This window comes from Penicillium argentinense (assembly GCF_028826775.1).
Source record: "Penicillium argentinense strain IBT 30761 chromosome Unknown utg000010l_segment0_segment0, whole genome shotgun sequence".
NCBI classification, from domain to species: Eukaryota; Fungi; Ascomycota; class Eurotiomycetes; order Eurotiales; family Aspergillaceae; genus Penicillium; species Penicillium argentinense.
This window is the reverse complement of record NW_026622669.1, coordinates 2,347,700-2,369,429: the sequence shown is the minus strand read 5'-3', so window position 1 is coordinate 2,369,429 and position 21,730 is coordinate 2,347,700. Positions and strand designations below refer to the sequence as shown.

The following is a 21,730-nucleotide window of genomic DNA, read 5'->3' as shown; positions in this document are numbered from 1 at the left end:
GATGGAGAGTCGCGGGGGTGGAGAGCGCAGGATCGGGGAGTCCGGGGGAGGACAATGAGAAGAATAAGGACTAGTACAGTCGGAGTAGTAGTAGCGTCGTAATTTGTTAGGGTTATGAAGAATGCGTGAGCTGGAGCTGGAGAGAAGCACTAAGCTTTAGCGCCTCTGGGGCATTCCCTTGGTGACGGCCAGTGACGTCGTCGCAGCGTCCGAGGTGATCGTTTGCGGGCACCCGATGCTGCGCGCCCGACGTTTCGGGCGATGATTTGCCTCTTCAGTGCTGCGGTGAGCGTGATTGGGGGTGCGAGTCGGGGAATGCTCGTGCCTTTACGAGCAGGAAGTCGTTTTCACCATCCCAACCGTGCTTGGGCCGGGACAACTTACCCCACGCTGGGTCCGCGCATCTCCCCGGATTTGACCCAGTCGGCGCCCTCGTGTCTCCATGCGAGGACCCTGACGGTGCGCAAATGCATTGTCGCCATGAGGAATTGAGATAAGTCGACCAGAGGTTGTCGGAGATCGACTCCGGGATGCGCTGTACAGTCGCTATCAAGATGACAATCTTAATTGCCCGATTGGAAGAACAAGGGAATTGATACAGCCACACACCTTCTGCCACAGAACACTTCTCTGCTAATTTTTCAGGTATCTGCTAGTTCTTCGGCTTGGGTGTCCTGTGTCCTGACTATGCGAGTCGAAAATGGACTTTCTGCTATAGGTGGGAGAATTATACCCGATCTCATTCATTTTGCATAGCACATCGCTCTCTAGAATAGCTATCTAGACGCTGATCACGTAGGTGACTGGGTAGGTGCCAGGTAGCTGACCAGATAGGTGACTTAAGCAATGAACCTGGCGGGTATCAAGACCATACTCGAGGGAGTATACAGTGTCGAAATTGGCATCATATTTGATCAATGTTCTAGTTCTGTATTTTCTGAGCGAAGCAATGACGGGGGTGTGGAAGCATCAATCTCCAAGAACAATTCAGTTGACTTTCCTAGTAGTTCGTGACAGTGATGCCGTGACACCTGATCTCCCAGGCACCAACACGTGCCGGCGGCTTTCCAGCGGAGGCGGCGTGCAATTTCTCTTGATATCCAGCACTCCAACGAGGATGCAACTCGAGCATGATTTGGGAGATCAACAAAAATGAGCCCCGACAGCAGTCAAAAGGTGCGTGGTTCATCAGCTGAAAACAAAGATGCAAGACTGACGGCCAAAAGAAAAAGGACCGCCTCGCGCGTGTGCGGGAGAACCAGCGCAAAAGCAGAGCCAAGAAGCAGGAGTATCTGCAAGAGCTCGAGCAGAAACTGGTAACATGCCAGAATGAGGCTCGTCAAAGGGACATCGCGCATCGGCTGGCTCTGCAAAAGGTCGAGGCCGAGAACCGGCATCTGAAAACACTGCTTGGCTCATTGGGCATCTCGACGGAATTGCTTCAACAGTATGTGCAACTGGCAGATCAAGGGGCTGCCATCGACCGGAAGGTGGCCATTCCTGCCATGCAACGGTCTGCAAACACGTCCTCCACAGAGCCAGCCAACGAGGGCGAGAGCTTCCCACCATCGGACCGACTCACAAAGAAGGCGCTGGCCGAAGGCGGCCAAGTTCATGACCCTATTGCTGGAGCCACAAAAAAATCAGCCGACGAAGATTTGCGATCGCCAGATCCGCCTCTATGCAAATGCGCTCCCGGGGAAAGAGATCTAGCCTCCGGACCTGTTGATGGCGATGTGTTGAACACGACGCTGTGCGCCATCGCTGAAGAGCTTATCAGCCAGTACAACACCCGTGGAACAGACCTCGAAGAGATCCGGCAACGACTATGGGCTGGCTTTCAATCAGGAGTCACTGGTGATGGATGCCGAGTACAGAATACTGTACTTTTCCAAGTATTGGATGAAATTAGCCACGATATCTGATCTGCGACACTTCTATTTCACTATCTGCAAACTCGCATTGAGGCCTCGCCAATACGGAATAAACGCATGACTCTACCAATTATAGCGCCTGCCAGCCCACTTGACCGCATACACTAAGCCTAGCAACACCGGTACTTCCACCAGGGGACCAACAGTCGCCGCCAAAGCCTGATCGCTGTCCACCCCAAACGTCGCAATCGCCACCGCGATGGCAAGCTCAAAGTTGTTACTCGCGGCCGTGAAGCTCTGGGTGCAGGATAGCTCGTACCCAAATCCACACCGGCGGGTCACAAACATTGTGACAAGAAAGATCACAGCAAAATAGACAATCAGCGGAGCAGCTACTCGAATGACAGATACAATCTGATGCACGACATGACGACCCTGCGATGCGAACAGGACCAAGATCGTGAACAGCAGACCAATCAGCGAGAGCGGGCTGATCCAGGCCAAGAACTTCTTCTCGTACCAGCTCGCTCCGAATATGCTGCGCAGGCCGAAACGAGTCACGATCGCGGCACCGAGAGGAATCCCGAGGAAGACGCCGACGCTTTTTGCGGCGAGGGAATATTCAATCGTGGCGTTGCTTGACCCGCCGATTACCTTGATAAAGAAGATAGCAATGGGCGCAAACAGCACCATCTGCAGCACAGAGTTGATGGCAACGAGTATCGCACAGTACTCTCCATCACCACCAGAAAGGCCTGTCCATATGAGAACCTAGTCATGTTAGTCTTGGTCATTCTTTGCGATCGTGAGAACCAACCATTGCGATGCAGCGCGCGATTCCCACCAGGATCAACCCTTCCCGGAGACCCTGCTCGTCGGGCAGAAATGCCCAAGCAAGACCCAACTACGCCATTCATTAGTTCGAATTTAGAATATACTTGACACCAACTTTGATTCTGACTTACCATGAAAAGAGGAGCCACAATCCAATTTGCAACCACGCTGAACCCAATCTGCACCCAGAGCGCCTTCGCTCGGAACGTTCGATGCAGCGTTTCGTACCGCACCTTGCAGAGAATCGGGTACATCATGACAAGGAGTCCCACGGCTGGACCGTGTTAACTGACTGACCCTGCGTTACCTGGGTCAAGAGACTCACCAATAGGCACGGAAACACCCACGAACTTTCCCTTCTGCAGCGCAGGCCCGGTATTCGGCACAAAATTGCCTAGGATGATTCCAATTGCCATGGCTAGGAAGATCCAGACTGCGAGGAAGCGGTCCAAAATCCCCAGTTGTTGGAACGCTGAGGTGTGCTTGCTTTTCTCTGGGTTCGTGTTGCCCTTGTTGAGTTCAGCCCCTTCGGGGTATATTTGTTTGTCGGTCGAACATGATATTGCAGATGATTCCACGTCGGGCATTTCGATCGACTCTGTGCGGATTCAAGCAAACACTGAAAATGTCTTTGCAATCATTGATTTTCTCATGATTCTGCGGTTTTTCACTTGAGGGCTGCTTGGATCGAGTGGTTTTCCGCCGCAGGGCGGCACCGACCAATCACAGCCGAGCAGTGACATGCCGTCGGGTGCTGTCAAAATCGACTCGAAACAACCATCGCCGCACATCGCAGATTCTCCCCAGACTCTTTTTCTGTCATTTGAAATACTCTGCGAAGTATCGACATCGACAATCACCCCAACCATGGGAATTGCTATAAATATTCAACCTTGCGTCATCGCGATCGCCCCCACAAGATTGGCTGTGCCTAACGGAGCCAAGATCAGCCAAGGGTAAGCTTTCGCAGAGGGCGCGATGGCGGTGGGGATTGCCCACAAACAAGGAAGCTGTGGAGTGGCCGGTGCCTGCAAGCCCGCTAACAGGCATTAAACACATCGCTGCGGATTCTTGTCGTAGAACCGGATAACCAGCGCAACGCGGCGGGGCAAGGCCAAGCCGAAGAGTTCACCCTGATCGGCGTTGACGTAGTTGTTGGCCTCGTCGAGGCTGAGTTGCAGCTACGCTAGTTCTACTCCGCGTATGCCCTGTGGAACCTACTGTTGACCGACAAGCATAAATAGTCTCTGTTCACCCCGAGCTGGCCCTTCGCTGCATTGCAAAGTGCTAGATTAAAAAAAATACAGATCAGGTAGGTCTGAAAACTCACACTACACTACTCCAAGTATACTGTGAGGGTCATGGTGCCCTTTATACTCCTCGGCTTGGCCGCGCTTGCCGCAGCCTCGAAGCCCCTTCCCACCGCGATTATCGACTCTGGCACCATCGCCGGAACAACAACCTCTCTCCCCTCATCGACTGCCATTGTAAACCAGTACCTGGGCGTTCCATTCGGAAAGAAACCCATTCGATTCAGTCCCCCCGTACCCGCCGAGCGCTGGTCAACCCCATACAACGCGACAACATGGGGTCCAGCCTGTATCCAGGAAGTGAGCGAGTCCGTTCAATTACTTTTCAACTTGCTGAACATGCCCCTGCCGCTGGGCGGGGAGGATGAGGACTGTCTGAACCTCAATGTCTTCACGCCTGCCAATGCATCGGCCGGCTCAAAGGCCGTCCTGGTCTGGATTTATGGCGGCGCCTGGCGCAATGGAGCTTCTGCTGAGCCTCAGTATGACGGATCGAGCTTTGCGGCGAACCAAGATGTAGTCGTTGTCTCGATCAATTACCGCACCAATGCCTTTGGATTCCCTGCAGATGAAAGCATCCCAAAGAAGGAACGGAACCTGGGGTATGTACTTCACCACAACCCCGACACTGTCCAAACACACTAACATCCAAACCCAGTCTTCTCGACCAAAGACTCGCCCTCGACTGGGTCCACCGCAACATCGCCGGACTGGGCGGCGACCCGTCAAAAGTAACAATCATGGGCGAAAGCGCCGGAGGAAGCAGCGTCGACGCCCTCATCCTCGCGCCCCCCTCGCCCCTCCCTTTCCGCGCAGCAATCATGGAATCAGGCCAATCATCCGTGAAAACACCGCTCGACGCCAAGCCCTCAAGCTACAAGAAATCCTGGGCGAAGCTCGTCCAAAGCGCAAACTGCACAACCGACACCCTGAGCTGCCTCCGGAGCCTCCCCGCCACAACCATTAAAACAATCGCAACGAAAAACTCCCTAACCTTTGGCCCCATACCAGATGACGGCCTCACCCTCCCCTCGCACCCCCGCGCCAAACGCTCAAATTCCACAACCAACACCTCATCTATCGCCCGCGTCCCCGTGTTGATAGGCAACAACGCCGACGAAGGAAAGACTAGCGTAATCGGCCAAAACGACGCGCGCAAATTCCTCCAACCACTCATCGGCAACTTCACCGACGCCCTCCTGGCAAAATATCCCCTCGGCTCACCAGGCGCACACACAGAAAATGACCGCCTAGCCCTGATCGTCACGGAATTCCAGATGCAATGCCCCGTCGCGGCCTACGCGAACGCAAGCGCGAACGCAGGCATCCCGACCTGGCGATACCTGTTTAATGCGAGTTTCCCGAACAACGAGAAGGGCTTCGGGGCGTACCATACTGCAGAGATTCCGTTCGTGTTCGGCACTTACCCTACGGCCAACCAGACGCGGTTTGAGAAGGAGGTTAGCTTTGAGATGCAGAGGGCCTGGGCAGATTTTGCGAAGGACCCCTTCCACGGGCCTGGCTGGGCGCCTGAGCCGGCTGTTGGTCTTTTTGGGGATGGGGTTAAGGCTGGCATGAGTGAAAAGGGGAAGGCACCGCTTAGGATGATTCAGTCGAGGCAGCTCGATTTTAGGTGTCCGCTTTATTTACCCTTGTATACCTGAGAAAGGATTTTTAGTATGTTTTGCGTAGTTTAGCGGTTTAATTTATGCATTATAGCGAATTGAAAATTTATGTTATGAGAGTCAGGGGCTCAGTGGCTCTGGCGGGAAGTTCCATTTCTTCGCCGGAACTGTATTCAGTCTCGGGATTAAACATTTTGATGGTGAAATTACGAGTGAGAATCTGAGGTTTTCTTTGCGAGGGAGGCGCGCACTGAGGAACAGACTGGTATTGGAAATGTTTTACAAAATTCTGTCTAGATAGACCGAGACAACTCATAATATGCCCGGGAAATCGTCAGAGACAAAGACCTTTGAAGATTCTTCGAGAAAGTACTCCAGGCTTTATTTCATTGCGAGGGCCTGGAGCCCAGAATTAGCTGGGAAGTGTCTCTTTGATGCAATTGTTCACATTTTGGCCCCAAAGGTCCATGAACGAATGTCCACATGGCGTTTTAGTCCTTCATCTCCCTTTGTCACGACTCGGTCAGAGTATACAAGAATTCAAGGAACTCAGGAACGTCTCTTCATCCACTTAATCCAGCTTCAGGCAGGCCCGCTGTCAACGGGTGCCCTTGAACATGGAGCAGCCGTCATGGTATCTTGAAGACCCCATTTCCCCTCTCCAATATGCTTCCCATAGAATTTCACCAGATATCCCACAGTGACGGGACCAATGATGGTGTTGAGAAGAATAGCCCAGACGGCAGTAATGAAGCCTTCCTGGCTGACGTAACTTGTCTCGTTATATCCGACCTCTATGATCAATAGCCCGATTTCGCCACGAGCGACCATCGCCGCTCCAAGGAGGAGTCCTGCAAGGGAGGCGGCGCTATAATTCTTTTTCTTCCGAGGCTGAGTGACATTTTTGTTGTTCGGATGAGCACCGCCCTGCTGGCCAAGGACAGGCTCCTTTGACGAATCTTTCGACAGAGATTCCCAGATGAGAACCCACACACCGACGATAAACTGCAGGCAAATCAGCACAAGTCTCGCAATATCGAGAAAAAGGATACATACCTTCGCAAACGCCATCAACAACGAATACAAAATCCCCCTCCAAATCCTTTTCCCAGTCCAAAGCTTCAAAAAAGGAATCGCAAAGCCCACACTGGCAAAGAAAAGCGGCTCCATAAGATACTTCTGTACATCAAGAAGATACGCCTCAAACGTATGAACAAAAGTGGGACTTTTATCCGCCTCTCTCTCGCCCTCCTCGCGACTCATGACGACAAAAGGCCCGTCGGGATGTTTGCTGGGCAAGTAAGTGAGGAATGTCCCGGCAAGGAAAGCCCCGAACAAAACTGACGTTCCTGCATATGCTGCGATACTGATGAATGCAGAGAGAACGAGGACCATCAGGGTGATGTTGGAGATGTGGTCGTATTTCGCAAAGGTGTGCTCGATCCATCGTCGGAAGATTGGCGCGAAGAGGAACTTTGTTAGAATTGGGGTTGCGATTGCCATTGCTGCTGAGGCGACGATTGGGCGGCCGATTATCCAGCCGAGGTTTGGATGGCCCTGGCCTGAGTCTGAGAGTGCGCCCAAGTCGTGGATGACGCTGTTCATGAGGTTAGTCGGGTAAGAATGAATGAGGTAGATGTTGAGGGGGTTTTACCTTGCCAATACTAGGCCGACGACATCGTCGATGACGGCAGCGCTAACGAGGACTGAGCCGACTCTGGTCTGCGAGAGATCTACCTCCTTGGATGCCGAGGAAATGACGGAGAATGTCGTGCCCAGGGAGGTTGCGGAGAGCGCAGCACCGGCAATGAATGTTTCCACGGCGCCTTTCCAGTTAGTAAAGCAATGTGAGCGACAATATGCAGGGGCAAGCTCACCATATCCATATCCCAGATACAACAATAAGTAAGAGAGACCAATTGGAAAGCAGACACCCGTAGCAGCTCCCAAGACACTGAGAACGAAATTCTGTTTGAGGAGATCAAGTCTGATCTGCAGACCACCTAGAATCGTCAAGTTAGCGACAACACTAATATTTAAAACCCCAGCACGCTGCAGCTAACCTTCAAAAATAATCAAAATCAACCCAACATATCCCACGGCAAGAAATGTATCTTGCCAAGACCTCTCAAGAATATTCGCCAAGGGCTCCCCATAAATAATCCCAACAGCAATCTGACCAATAATGCCTGCGCGAATAATTTTGGCAGAAACCCATTCAGCTAGCGAGAGGAAGAAGAAAAACGATACGATTATCAGAATTTCGACGACTGCATTGCTATGGTTAACGTTTCCGGATTCAGACTAGACTTGCAAAGGTAAGACTCACTGCCAGGTTCGTGGTATGCGAGGAAGCTTCCTGCCATGTTAGGGAGAGGGAGTTGGTCTGACGAGGAGTTGGTAACTCATTGATTCCTGTATTTGGGGTTTTTTGGATTGAAAATTGTTCGCGATCGAGTCTGGGCATTGTCTTGGATTCCTTGGCGTTGTGACTTCATGACGTTGGGTCACGTGTAGGGCTCCGGTGGATGGGTTCGGCGATTTTGTCTATTTTTGATCGCATGCTGCATACTCTGAAAGTAACTGTGGCCTGGCGAAGGGGCGACGATAGATCAGAGGATGATGTTTATGCGGATGGTCTGATCCGGATATGTCTGATTTGGAATAAAGGGCGACGCGTTGCCTGAGGCCGAAATGATAGCTGACTTAACTAACGTCATTAACGGGAGAACGGGTCACACGAGAACATATGTCGCCTCGACATCCACATGTGGGTCAGGCCGCACTGAATTTCTTGGCGTCTGTAATTAAATCATAATGTCTTACTAATCAACCATCTACACTCGGAAAATATATCTTCCCACGGAGTGCGGCCTGACCCACCTAGTATTGTCGGCCTGACCTGCTTCCTGATCTGAGTAAGCGGGTTCAATAAAACGCAACGCGCTAGCTCGACCGCTGTACAAGAGTTGGCATCGTAAAGTTGCCACTAATCTGGCGATCTTTCCCTTCGCAAACAAGATGTGCCCTTGGTCAATTTCGTTTCATTGTACAATTGAGCCTATCGCAGATTTGACGCTCCTAGGAGCTTTCTCCGTTCTCCCCATGCATCGGAAAGATTTGGGAGAACTACGTAGGCAGATGTGTAATTGTCAAGGGAAAAAAGGTCACTAAAATCATTACTACATGGATGCCTGGCAGAATCGTGTGCATAAACGAGTCAGAAGGCACATAATCAATCAACTTCCTTGTGAATCTAAAGTTTGTCTTGTAGTTAAGTAGTGGATTTGGGGACCTGCCTCGATCCAATACTGGATGACTTATCACTTCTAAGGTATTGTGTTCTTGCCTCCACCACCCAAAGAAAAGAATAGCCATGAAATGCAGTGATGCTATAGGAAGGAAATTTCACAAGCCGATCAATGACCACCGCAAAACCCTCTCAAACGCTCTGCAGCACCCATTTGACTTCCTCCACGACCGCATCCGGTGCTGTCATATGAATAAAGTGGCCGTGCCCCTCGACGTCTACAAACCGGTGGTTCCTAGACAGACCAAGTATTTCTCGTTGAAACTTCCGATGGGTGGCAGGGTAGGCAGCAAGTTTCTCGGAGAAGTGGCGCCTCTGCTCAGGAGTGCCATTTCCAGCCAGAACGCCAGCCTCAAAAGCTTTGCGCAGATCCAGCTCCGGGTGTCCTTTCAAAACACTCACAGGAGACCTATTTAACAAGGGAGGATCTCGGTCAAGCTGGTGTTTTGCGCCCAATGCCGCGCAACTGTCAACATAGTGCTCCATTTCCCTTTTTGCAGTACGTTGGTGCTTCTCACTCGCTTGTTCATCCAAAAAAGCTCGCCATTCGGTATCTGTCAGAACCCGAGCTTTGGAGAGCCCCACTACGGTGTACCAGTCCAGCCCTTGTCCGAGTGCTTCGAGATTGGAGTCCGGCCAGAGCGCGGTACTCTCTTCTTGGTTCGCATCCACCAAGACCATCCCGACCACGTCCTCAACGCGTTTGTCCCTTTCGCGCAGCTCGATAAATTCCCGGGAAATTATCCCACCGTATGAGTGGCACACAATCACGTAAGGCGGCGCAATGCCCAGTGTTCTGAGCAGAGTGTCCAGCTCGAGGGCCATGCTAGATGCTGTGGTAGGCTCGGGCGATTCGTCCGATGGCCCCATTCCCGATCGCTCGTACAGGAGAGTGCGAATAGCTGGTTGGAGGAGGCGGCGGACAACGACCCATTCGGTGATGCTGCAAGCTACTCCTGGGATGAAGATGACGATTGGAGTCCCGGGCACGCGATCTGGTCCGTAGACAGACACGAAGAGCCGATGTCCGGGTTGCAGAGGGACCAAGCCTGCCGACTCGCCCCGTTCCCAGTCGATGTTGGCCATCTGCTTTGGCGATTGGGCTGTGTTGGTACAGGGTGAATCGCGGTAGGCAAAAGCAGTGTAATGCCAGTCTTGTAACTATCAATCATGGGAACAGAACCAATTTCAGCGCTTGAAAAGGTGCTGTATGTCTCGATTGTCCGGAAGTATCTTCCTGTAGGACAAAAGAACGTAATTGGTGGCGGAAAAGGGTCGGAAGGAGAGTGCACAACTTCACAAGAATGGTTGGTGGGAAGAGAGACCCTCACATTTGAGGACTATCTGTTACCGCCGAAGTACTGGGTGCGACTGGGTGCGGTTGACCGCTGCAGCCCAACGCGCGGCTGCCCAAATCCTCAAAGCAGACTTTAAGCGTGACCGGCGGATAAAGTATCTAACCATCTTATATGCCAAGGAATAATGTCAAATCATGATTAAAATAGAACCAAAGCCAATGAGTACTTGACGTTTGCGAATATGTACCATGTGGTAAAGTGAGGTACTGGGCCCCATTTTCGCCCGCAGTGCGAGCTTAATTAATTGGTCGTGTCCGCGTTGTGACGACTCACACAAGTAGTGGCCCGGGGCTCATGATTCGCTATCTTAGCCAAACAAACTACGTTTTGGTCACAACCGCGTGATAAAATACGAGCCCACCCTACAGTAAGCGAGGATATCCGCAGGCGCATCCACCTGGGCGGGAACTGTATTTTCCGGAGCAATGATCGACCCTGTCACCAAGGGCCCTTTGGCCTGTTGTGGTTGCTATTACTACGATATAAAATTGTTTTGTTGTGTATCGAGCGGAGAATAACCCCGGACCGATGGCGGACGCACCCGAGGGGCCTCCCGAGACCCCTCCCACAAATACCCAGGAAACCAAATCCTCAGTCGAGGACTTCCAACCTAAGGTGACAATGGTCCCAAGCCGAGCTACTCAAAAACGAGGACGGAGCAACGAGAACTATGCACCCGAGGAGGGAACAGGCTGGATTACCACCCGGGAGGTGTTGAAGCTGATCGTCGATCTGAAAGACATCATCCACCACCAAATCGCACTCATCAAACCGACCAAAGCTGCGCTACAGGAAGTCAAACATGATCAGAATCTTCTCCTCGAATAAAATGGAAAGCTTCACGTAGAGGTCAAAGCCTTGACAATACAAAACGAAGCCACGCCTACAGCACCCCTGTCTCGGACATGGGCCGCGGTAGGGGCCAGCGACAACAGTGTTTCTCCCCAACGGATCCACCAACGTCCTGACAAGGACCAGAACTGTGTTCTAATACGCGCTCAGAGACCCTTTGTAGATCCAAGGGACAATCCCGACGATGACGGGAACATCTTCAGGCGATACCTTTCCACGAATTCCGGGAATATAATCATATCCGCACAGCGCTGCTGAAGACGCCCAGGTTGCTGGAATTGGCAACACCAGGACGGGATACTTGATTTGAATTCAAGAACTCCGAGCCAGCCGAAGTAGCTTACAACAATGCTGAATGGGTTGAATGAACTGGGAAATAATACAAAATTAGTGAAGCCACACTTCGGTGTCGTTCACGGAACCCCGACTGAAAGACTTCGACCTTGAAAACGCAAGCAAGCAAGCGATCGAGAACATAATAGAAGAAAATGAACTGACGACTCGTGAATTTCGGATCGAAGAGGTAGCATGGCTCGAGAAGAAAGATAAGATGCTCGGGAAGTTCGCCTTGCTTGGCACTTGGTTCAACTCTCCCGAGGGCCTCCTTGTCGGCCAGAGGTGTATTCCTGAAAGTCTGAAAGTGGGGACATGAATAAATCGTCCAAAAGCACGTGGTTCGAGTTCGAACCCAAGATTCCTTTTAACTAGAGATGATTTTGAATAATTCAAACAGAGTGATTTATGATACCAGTGATCTCTGCTTTACTTATTTACCCATCATTTCCACCTCTGTAACTCTTGTTCAATTCGTGTAACAAGACCTAACCAGGTTTGCCTTAAGAAAACAGCATAGCATAAGAAACGGGGGAACGGTCTTCAAATAAATTAATCATTGGCTGGAGACAGGTTGGGAGGCAGAAGAGTACTCGGAAGAAAGAATTGGGATTTTAGTGCTTATTGACAGATCAGCGGTCCCGATTCGGCATTTGCAATTGAACAGCCCAATTCCGTAAACTCGTTGAGCTCAAGCAAGCGAATATTATCATCTGAACACTTATGTGATCAAATCATGTCCTCTTCAGGTTTACTGAAAGCAAACAGACTGAATAGAAGATGTGATGAAAAGGCCCGCATTTCTAACGAAAGTCATACCCGGCCTCCCTCAGGAGGTCATTCCACAAGCTGTATTTTGGGTTTTTGGATTCGATGGATTGTGTCGACTTGCTTCTGCCAGGCTTTCAGGGTCGTGAACTACATGCTGGAGTCTTAACTCCGGTATGTTTCTTTGTCTTTCATTTGCTTTTCTCTAACACAGAAAAGGGCCCAGATTGTATATTTTTACGAGATAACCTGTCCTAGTTCTATTGTTACGGCCAAATAATTTGGGAAATATCCTTCACATGTGGTTTGATCAGGACTAAATCATGCCTATCTGTTTCTCCTTCGAGTCGAGTAACATATTTAGCGTTTATATTAGGCGTCCGTTGAATGCTACATTCATCTGAAAAGATAATGTCTCCAACTTGCCTTCCTAGGTTCTGTGATTGCTATTTCTGACAAAAACGTCTCCGAATCCGTGCTACCCCCTCCAAAATAGGTATACAGCGCCTCACCCGGAACCGTTTCAGGTCAAATCTGCGTAGAACGCGAGTAATGGTTGACTTAAAGGGGTGGCCTGGTCCCTGAGCAGTAAGCTCTTTATAGCTTAGCCAGGGATATCTTCGGGTGATAATTTTGATGCATCGGGAAGCTGGCTGCCCAAAGTGGCAAAGGGCGCCTGATATAGGCACTCCATTAACAGTTAGGTGTTGTTTGAAGCGTTTCAAGTGTCCTAAACATCGTGCGGCGATGGACGTCAAAATCGGCAGCGATCATCTTGCCTAATTCGGAAGCGTATATAATAGCTGAGCGTGCCTCGGGTGAGAGTTCTGCCCCTCGCCCAGGATTTCCACTGATATCTTTACCGCAACGCGAGCAATTACTGAGATGAGGCCTTGATGGACTTCCATGATGGCTGGGAATCTACGATAGAAAGGACGCCAGACCGCGCGCATTTGTCAATGAACAATATTCAAATCTAGCTATCTTCAACTTAGGAGCTAGAAAAGCAGCACCCTTACCCAATCTAGCCACGAAGAGTGCGATACATTCAGCATGATAGCATTCACCATATCTTAGAGTGCTGTCGCTTAAGCAAGAACGCCCAGAGGATCCCATCGCGGCAAAATCTTAGGCGACTGCCTCAGGATAGCCCTTACTTCCTCCGAAACAAGATTCGAATCCACAACAGCCTGGAACGTATACTCATTCATCCACCGATCAGTCATAACAAACCACCCCTTCTCACCAGCAGCCTCGCCCCAAGAATTCTCCACACGCCATCGAACAGGCTCCTCATCTTCCAGATGCACAGCCGTGATAACCATGGCATGTGTCATGGACGACTCCCCAGTAGTCAATCGCTCCGCCTTGTTCATTCCAAGCGAGATGTTGAATCCCAGTGACAGGTCTGTGAGGTCGGCGTCCATGACGCCCAACTTGCTGTCGGAGAACTTGCCCACGTCGCAGCCGAAGAAGACGGGGTGGCCGGCTTTCAGCATTGCGATAACGCCTTTCTTGAGTGTTTGCATTTCTACGTTCACGTATGTCAGTGGACTGCCTTCGAAAACGTTGCCGAGTTTGTCGACGGTTAAGAGGCGGTTGTATTCGTTTCGTGGGTCGTGGACGAGGCTGAACATTCGACCGGGTGAGACGGCGGGGCTACGTGAAAGGACCCGAGTCTGCGATCGGAAGGCCTGCTGTCCGAATTCCAGGGGTGTCTGTCGCACTTCACGGGCCGTCCCATTGGTATCGTAGTACTGCCAGACAAACGGCTTATCCGGGTTTGGCGGGGTTCCAAGTAAGAGAGTGACGATGGAGTGAATCTCCCTCAAGAACTGATCCTTGCTAGCAGCCAGTGCATTCACAGAGTGCCCATCATCCTTCGAAGCTAGGTTCCGAAGCACCAAAGCCTGCTCGCGGAGCTTAGCAGTAAGCAACCAATTCAACTTGGAGCTATTCTGCGCATGGTAGGCGTCGGGGTATAAAGCGTGCGGAACAAGTCCGTACTTCTTGACGAGATTCGCAACCATGTCCCATTGTCCGCCGTCGGTGACGGGGTCCTCGAGAAGCTTCTGCACGAGCCGGTCGGAGAGGTCTTCGTTGGCGGTTGCGATGATCTGCTCAAAGAACCAGTTTGCTTTCTCGATCTTGTCCCAGTAGAAGAGGTAGGCTTGGCTGAGCTCGAAGTCCTTTAATTGGTAGACTTTCATTAGGGGAACGCGGAAGACGTTTGTTGAGGCGAAGAGCCAGCAGCGACCGGAGGAGCGTTGGTTTGTTATTGGGGCTCCTTCGATGGGGATGGTCAGGTTGAAGATGTGGAGGTCGGATTGGAGGGCTTGGTTGTTGGTAAGGAGTTGGTTGTAGGGTTGATTGGCGAAGGTGGATATTGCGAGGCGGTTCTATTGTGGTTCTTATATGAGCTTGGCTTCTTGGAAGATGGACGTTGTATTCGAACCTTGTCGTCGTCTAACAAGCTCTCGTTCCAGTCTGATAATTGAGATATCTCTAGCGATCTAGTTCGCTCCCGGGCTGGGTATGGAGGAGCTATTTAAGCATCAGTGATGCTAAGTATAGAAGGAGATCCGGTGGAATAAACTCACGAAGCTCTGACGAGCTGGTCTCCTGCTTAACAATCTTGCTAGTGTTGAAGCCATCCCTCTTGGTTATAGCAGCCTTTTCGCCGACCGGCTCCGGCTCCGGCTTGGAATAAGTAGTGCCCATATTCTTGAAATGCGATTTCGTTCAGTCGTGTGAAATTATTTGCAGAAAGAAGGGAACCGAGGAGATTTAAGGTGAGCGAGGGGGAGATAAGCTGCAAGGTCCCCAGGCAGCTGATTGCAATGCGGGGATGCGGATGATGCGAGGTCGTATCGGTTCGCGTCATTTGCGCTCGGTGATTGGTCTGCGTCCGCATGACCACCGCACATTCTTTTGATCAGTCGACGCGAAGGAAGCTGTGTAATTATGTGATTGGACGAGACAATGCCTGGTATCGCTTCTGCGCGATTGGTGAGGATCGGGTATAGCGGCTTGGCTGACAAGATACAGTAGATCATGCTTAGCCCTCAGATCTAACCGCAGCTACCTAGCTACTACCCACACCAAAATGAACATTGCGAAAGAAAACCCCAATTTTGAAAAGCATTAGAAACTCAGCCCGGCACCAAATGGCAGCCGCCAACATTGAACAAGAGACCCTCGGATCCGTATTGTCGGATCCGGACTATCCAGCTCCGAACTGTGAAGATGAGCAGCAATCACTCTGGACTATAAGAGGGTCATGAAAAAAAAACATTCATTGTTTAAATTCAGTCAACCCCAAAATTTACTATCCAACGTCCAAATCAAAATAACCACCTTCTCAACGAAGCAGCCTGGTAGTAATCAAGGTCGCGTATGTAGCAGTCAATTCCAACGACTGGAAGGTAGGTTGATCCAAACACTCAAAATGAAGAAAGATCTGACACTATTACTATCCAGATGCAAAACCACCCCTACGCCCAACTGAACTACCCGGCAATCCTGGGAACCGACATCGCCGGCACAATCATCCGGCTCGGTCAATGATTGATAGCGTAAGTTCAAATTTCTACTTCAATGAAAGGTCCTCATTCCTCCTTCTGATAGTCTGGTCTCAGCCAATGCGACTCCCTCCTCACCAAGAAAGCAACAAACGGCGGCTTCCAACTACAACTCATGCCGCGAGATTCTCGTTTGCGACATACCAGACCGCCTCCCTCTCGCCAACACCGCCGTCCTTCCATTATCTTATTTCCACCGCCGCAAGCGATTTATACATCCAGCTCAAACTACCGTATCTGAAGCATTAGTATCATCTTTCGTCTGATCTACAACAAAAGTTCCGTCCAAATTAATCGTTCGTCTAACAAGAATATATCGTCCCATGCGCGCCTGAAGACTTCCAGCATTTTTGACGGGAGAGCTAGGAATTGGCATTGGTTAGGGCTGAGGGATGGGGTGAGCAAGGAGAGTTTGGACATTGGTCGCTCGTTGATGGGGATTTGAGGTAGGAGCCAGTGCAGGAGAGTTGAGAGTTGCTTTTTAGAGGGCTGGATGATGATTTGGAGGTGTGGTGAGCTTTTGACCTGCTTGGCAGGTACATTGTAGCTACGTCTGTTGAGTTTTCAGCAGTCTTCAATGCCACTGAGGCCATGAGGGCTACTATGCCATCCTCCTTGAGTCGCACTAGCCTTATACGGTAACGCGGACCTTCGGGAAGTGTGCTATGCACACTTCCACTCAGGGGTTATCTTAGATTATTAGACATCTTCAATATTACTTCCTTGCTGGCTTAAGCGATTCCCTCCAGATCCTATCCCTCATCTCAACAACGTCTGGATATATAAACAGCTCTTCTTGAAGGTCGCGATGAACGATTCTGATAGCTAGAAGGTAGAGAAGAAGTAGCAAAACGAAGGCAATTTTCCATTGACATTGAGCAACCACAGAAACTCCGACGTCAGTATCATCACACAAAACACAAAAAACAAGGCCAACAGAGCCGAATCGGAGTCGTGGATACCCGACTACAAACAACAACAGACACAAAATTTGCGCCCTTCCACACCAGCATCATGCCAATAACACCTCCACCCTCCACATGGGAAACCGGACAGACGTGGGATGTGGGACAGTGACAACGCCATGCGTGGCTGTGAAGTGAGAGTTCCACCACAAAACAAGGCGAAGATCGACCGCGACATCGGTCCGTCTACCGATCGTAAAGCTACGCCAATTGATTCCGAATTTACGTTTGGATGTTGGCCAAGTTGCATCGAGCAGAGGTACTGTTCAGGCCGCCTGCGGGGATGCTGTTCGATCCGGAGTAGCGTGGGGGAACACTCAGAGACGTGATTAATAATGGTGCATGGCACCACCAAGCGAGAGGGGTCAGTCGGTATTTGACCGGAGTGAGATCGGGTTAGCCAGTAGAGTAGGGCGTGATTGAGATGCGATTCAGCCGGCATTTGCTACCCTGAGAGGACAAGGCACGGCATCTCGGCATGCAGGTATTGCGCCAGCCAAGAGGAGACCTAGCATGGAATTGGTTAGTATGGGTTAGAGTGAGGGAACAGTGATGAGTTGGGCAATCCGGAGTGCATCGGCATGCCTGCAGCCCCGCACTTCCCCGGTTGCCCCGGTCTCCGCAACCCCTCATTTGCAGGAGATGGGATATATGGGATGGGAGTAATCAACGGGTGACAATTGATTTCTTTCCATGGTGAGTGCCATGGTAATGTGACCAGTTATTCTGCTGTATGTTTTGTTGTTGTTTTCTGCTCACATAGAATGTACCAAGGTAGAGACGGGTCGCGCCGTGGCACATTGACCGCCAGCCATGGCTTGAGCATAAGCCATCAGCCATGTGGGAACCACCACGCCTTCCCGGTTTCTTAGGCTATACTAGCAAAGCAGTGCTGCCGTGCTGCTGCGATGGCCTGTGCCGGTGTTCGGGAAAAAGGAAATTGGGAATTTCCCCATTGGGAAATATAGGCGATGATCTTTATGATGCCGCGAGGGATTTCAATGTGTCTTTGGACCTTGGAGACTGGTCGACAAGACGCAATCTAATGGGAAGAGAGAAGATATATCAAGTAGAATTCTCTTTGTAGCACGACTTACACAGTGTGTTGGAACAGGATGGCTCGAGAAAGTGGCGGTTGTAAATGGCATTCCAGACGGAGAATTAGCGGACCAGCGCAAAGTGGAGAGTAAGCGTCGCAGTGAGTGCCGAAGTTTAGGCGGCCGGCTCGTTCTCGGTCAGGAATCGGGAAGAGGTAGCCGAGTACATCGCACTAGTAGATCAGGGTGGTATATCGTGGAAGGTGTGCAGGTGGTGGAGGTAGTTAGCTGCGGTGAGAAGTGTCTTAGTCATGGGAGGTTGGCATACTCGCCCTTCAAGGGAGCGCCCTCGCGTAGCCAGCCCCCAGGGAGAAATCTCCTTTTTTGTTTCGATCATGCAATTGGATGTTCCAAATAACCAAGATGACACTAGAGAGTGGCAGTACTCACCAACAGTCCCAGAGTACATACTAGAGGGTCTCTTATTCTCCCCTACGCTGAGGCACCATGTCGATCCCTTCCCCAACTCCCCGCGTCGGCGGTGGATCGCGATGGACCCGCTTCCTCTGTAAACATCCCTGCTGCCCTTTAAAATCGGCCTTCCCCCGTCCCCAATTTGCTCAAGCAGTTCAGCGCCCAGCTCTCGCCCAGCTTCCGTCGACTCGGTACTTTACTCTGGGTACTCACTTCGACTTTACTCCTGAACCTGCCCACTGCCCAGCATCATGAAGCTCGGGTTGCTCGAAGCCGCCGTCTTGACGGCCGCCTCGGCCGCCACTGCGTCGGTGAGTCCATTGCGTGACTGAAAAAGCCTCTCAATTGATCGCGAGGGTTAACTAACTGCTCCCATACAGGACCTGGCATACTCGCCCCCGTACTATCCGTCCCCGTGGATGACCGGCGAGGGCGACTGGGCCGAGGCCTACCGCCGCGCCGTCGACTTCGTCTCCAACCTCACACTGGCTGAAAAGGTCAACTTGACCACTGGTGCGGGCTGGGAGCAAGAACGCTGCGTCGGGGAGACGGGTGGTATTCCCCGGTGAGTCTCGGAAGAATTGAACCACGCGCGAGGAATGGAATGATTGACAGGAACCATCAAATAGACTGGGAATGTGGGGCATGTGCTTGCAAGACTCGCCCCTGGGCATCCGCGACAGTAAGCATACCTTTTTTATTCACGTCCGAAGAATACCCGAGCAGAATGCTGATCGTTGTAAAGGTGACTACAACTCCGGTTTCGCCGCGGGCGTCAATGTTGCCGCCACATGGGACAAGAGACTCGCCTACCAGCGTGGTCTGGCGATGGGCGAGGAGCACCGCGACAAGGGTGTCGATGTGCAGCTCGGTCCTGTGGCCGGCCCACTGGGACGAAGCCCCGATGGCGGCCGTGGCTGGGAAGGGTTCTCGCCTGATCCTGTCCTCACCGGTGTTATGATGGCGGAGACTATCAAGGGTATTCAGGATGCTGGTGTCATTGCTTGCGCCAAGCACTATATCGGAAACGAGCAGGAACACTTCCGCCAGTCGGGCGAGGCTCAGGGCTATGGGTACAACATCACTGAGAGTGTGAGCTCCAACATCGACGACAAGACTATGCACGAACTGTACCTCTGGCCCTTTGTCGACTCTATCCGCGCCGGTGTCGGCTCTGTCATGTGCTCGTACAATCAGATCAACAACAGCTATGGATGCCAGAACAGCGAGACCTTGAACAGGTTGCTCAAGGCTGAGCTGGGTTTCCAGGGCTTCGTCATGTCGGATTGGGGTGCGCACCATAGCGGTGTCAGCGCTACCCTTGCTGGTCTGGATATGTCCATGCCCGGTGATGTCATCCTCGGTAGCCCGTACTCCTTCTGGGGCACGAACCTGACCATCTCCGTGCTGAACGGTACCGTCCCCGAATGGCGTATCGACGATATGGCCGTCCGCATCATGTCGGCCTACTACAAGGTCGGCCGTGACCGTGTCCGTGTCCCTCCCAACTTCAGCTCCTGGACTCGTGATGAGTATGGCTTTGAGCACTTCATGGTCAGCGAGAACTACATCAAGCTCAACGAGCGCGTCAATGTCCAGCGCGACCACGCCGCGGGTATCCGCAAGCTTGGCTCTGACAGCACCGTTCTGCTGAAGAACAAGGGTGCTCTGCCCTTGACTCACAATGAGAAGTTCGTTGGTATTCTGGGTGAGGATGCTGGTTCCAACCCTGCTGGCGCTAATGGCTGTGCGGACCGTGGTTGCGATGACGGCACCCTTGCTATGGGCTGGGGTAGTGGTACTGCTAACTTCCCTTACCTGATTACCCCCGAGCAAGCCATTCAGAACGAGGTTCTGAACTATGGCAATGGCCAGACAAATGTGTTTGCCGTGACCAACAACACCAACACGGAGCAGATTGCTGCCATTGCTGCGCAGTCGAGGTAAGTTTCCCCTTCCACCTTTTTCTGAGATCTCCACTGACCCTTTTTAGCGTCGCTCTCGTCTTCGTAAACGCCGACTCCGGCGAAGGCTTCATCAATGTCGACGGCAACGAGGGTGACCGCAAGAACCTAACCCTCTGGAAGAACGGCGAACACCTCATCAAAACAGCTGCGGCAAACTGCAACAACACCGTCGTCATCATGCACACCCCCGGCGCCGTCCTAATCAGCGACTGGTACGAGCACGACAACATCACCGCCATCCTCTGGGCCGGTCTACCGGGCCAAGAAAGCGGCCGCAGTATCACAGACATTCTCTACGGGCGCGTGAACCCAGGCGGCAAAACACCCTTCACCTGGGGAAAGACTCGCAAAGACTACGGCGCACCGCTCCTCACACAACCCAACAACGGCCATGGTGCGCCGCAGCAAGACTTCACAGAGGGAGTCTTCATCGACTACCGCCGCTTCGACAAGGAGCAGGAAGAGCCTGTCTACGAATTCGGGTACGGACTCAGCTACACGAATTTCGAATTCAGCGATCTGCACATCAAGTCCCTTAACGCAGACAAGTATGTCCCGACAACGGGGACAACCAAGCCTGCCCCCGTCTTCGGCAAAATCGGCCAGGCATCCGACTATCTCTTCCCGAAGGGCATCCACCGTGTCACCCAATACCTCTACCCCTACCTGAACAGCACAAACCTCAAGTCCTCCTCCGGCGACCCCTACTACGGCGCTAAGACAGAGGAGTACATCCCCGCCGGCGCAACCAACGGCTCCGCGCAAACCCGCCTCCCATCCAGCGGTGCCAACGGCGGTAATGCGGGTCTCTTCGAGGATCTGTACCAGGTTACCGTGACAATTACCAACACCGGCTCTGTGCAGGGCGACGAAGTTCCCCAGTTGTACGTTAGTCTGGGCGGGGAGAATAACCCCGTTAAGGTCCTGCGTGCGTTTGACAGGATCACCATTGCGCCTGGCCAGAAGGCACAGTGGACTACTACTCTTACCCGCCGCGATTTGTCGAGTTGGGATGTTGCAAAACAGAATTGGGTAGTTACTCCTGCGCAGAAGAAGGTGTATGTTGGAAATTCGTCGCGGAGACTTCCGCTTGAGTCGGAGTTGCCCGCTTCGAAATGATTCTCTCATGAATGAAGTGAAGTGTGGATGTTCTGGGTGAAGTGGTCTTATTTTGAATGGTCTCGTTTGTGTACAGCGTAGAGCTGCTTTCTTTGCATATATCTCTTTTGGCGGAAGCCTGTTACACTACGTGTCTAATTGATTCTTTTCTTTTGAGCCTCGTATCAGTAATTTATTCAAGGAAATAGTAACAAATCTACAGTACCATCATTTCCGCTGATGCAACTACCAGTCCAATCGGACGAGCTGCTGAGGCCACTTTTACAAAATGAACCTGGCTCTCAACACGAAGAAGGGTGAATGCCAAGGGCTCATAGCCGGAG

The 21,730-nt window shown here is 51.7% G+C and overlaps 8 protein-coding genes across 8 annotated transcripts; 3 read left to right on the top strand and 5 right to left on the bottom strand.

Annotated features, from left to right (window-relative positions):
- Positions 1-156: 156 nt before the first annotated feature.
- N7532_010561 (uncharacterized protein) lies at positions 157-482 on the bottom strand (the record flags this gene model as incomplete). Its single annotated transcript, XM_056623052.1, has 2 exons — positions 157-325; positions 385-482. 2 exons carry the CDS (start codon positions 480-482, stop codon positions 157-159), a joined length of 267 nt encoding a protein of 88 aa, XP_056470468.1.
- Positions 483-1,152: 670 nt separating this feature from the next.
- On the top strand, positions 1,153-1,925 carry N7532_010560 (bZIP transcription factor; the record flags this gene model as incomplete). Its single annotated transcript, XM_056623051.1, has 2 exons — positions 1,153-1,176; positions 1,227-1,925. 2 exons carry the CDS (start codon positions 1,153-1,155, stop codon positions 1,923-1,925), a joined length of 723 nt encoding a protein of 240 aa, XP_056470467.1.
- A 72-nt stretch (positions 1,926-1,997) lies between these two features.
- Positions 1,998-3,295, bottom strand: N7532_010559 (arsenic resistance protein; the record flags this gene model as incomplete). The annotated part of the gene is made up of 4 exons (XM_056623050.1): positions 1,998-2,645; positions 2,692-2,778; positions 2,840-2,982; positions 3,034-3,295. The coding sequence occupies 4 exons, from the start codon at positions 3,293-3,295 to the stop codon at positions 1,998-2,000; spliced, it is 1,140 nt and encodes a 379-aa protein (XP_056470466.1).
- A 774-nt stretch (positions 3,296-4,069) lies between these two features.
- Positions 4,070-5,682, top strand: N7532_010558 (carboxylesterase/lipase family protein; the record flags this gene model as incomplete). The annotated part of the gene is made up of 2 exons (XM_056623049.1): positions 4,070-4,620; positions 4,677-5,682. 2 exons carry the CDS (start codon positions 4,070-4,072, stop codon positions 5,680-5,682), a joined length of 1,557 nt encoding a protein of 518 aa, XP_056470465.1.
- Positions 5,683-6,225: 543 nt separating this feature from the next.
- Positions 6,226-8,009, bottom strand: N7532_010557 (cation:proton antiporter; the record flags this gene model as incomplete). The annotated part of the gene is made up of 6 exons (XM_056623048.1): positions 6,226-6,648; positions 6,700-7,240; positions 7,298-7,469; positions 7,521-7,646; positions 7,707-7,913; positions 7,973-8,009. 6 exons carry the CDS (start codon positions 8,007-8,009, stop codon positions 6,226-6,228), a joined length of 1,506 nt encoding a protein of 501 aa, XP_056470464.1.
- A 1,076-nt stretch (positions 8,010-9,085) lies between these two features.
- N7532_010556 (alpha/beta hydrolase) lies at positions 9,086-10,039 on the bottom strand (the record flags this gene model as incomplete). Its single annotated transcript, XM_056623047.1, has 1 exon — positions 9,086-10,039. One exon carries the CDS (start codon positions 10,037-10,039, stop codon positions 9,086-9,088), a length of 954 nt encoding a protein of 317 aa, XP_056470463.1.
- Positions 10,040-13,352: 3,313 nt separating this feature from the next.
- On the bottom strand, positions 13,353-14,985 carry N7532_010555 (C1 family peptidase; the record flags this gene model as incomplete). Its single annotated transcript, XM_056623046.1, has 3 exons — positions 13,353-14,663; positions 14,720-14,808; positions 14,865-14,985. 3 exons carry the CDS (start codon positions 14,983-14,985, stop codon positions 13,353-13,355), a joined length of 1,521 nt encoding a protein of 506 aa, XP_056470462.1.
- Positions 14,986-18,572: 3,587 nt separating this feature from the next.
- On the top strand, positions 18,573-21,407 carry N7532_010554 (beta-glucosidase; the record flags this gene model as incomplete). Its single annotated transcript, XM_056623045.1, has 5 exons — positions 18,573-18,632; positions 18,702-18,886; positions 18,951-19,003; positions 19,067-20,264; positions 20,315-21,407. 5 exons carry the CDS (start codon positions 18,573-18,575, stop codon positions 21,405-21,407), a joined length of 2,589 nt encoding a protein of 862 aa, XP_056470461.1.
- Between the last annotated feature and the right edge of the window lie 323 nt (positions 21,408-21,730).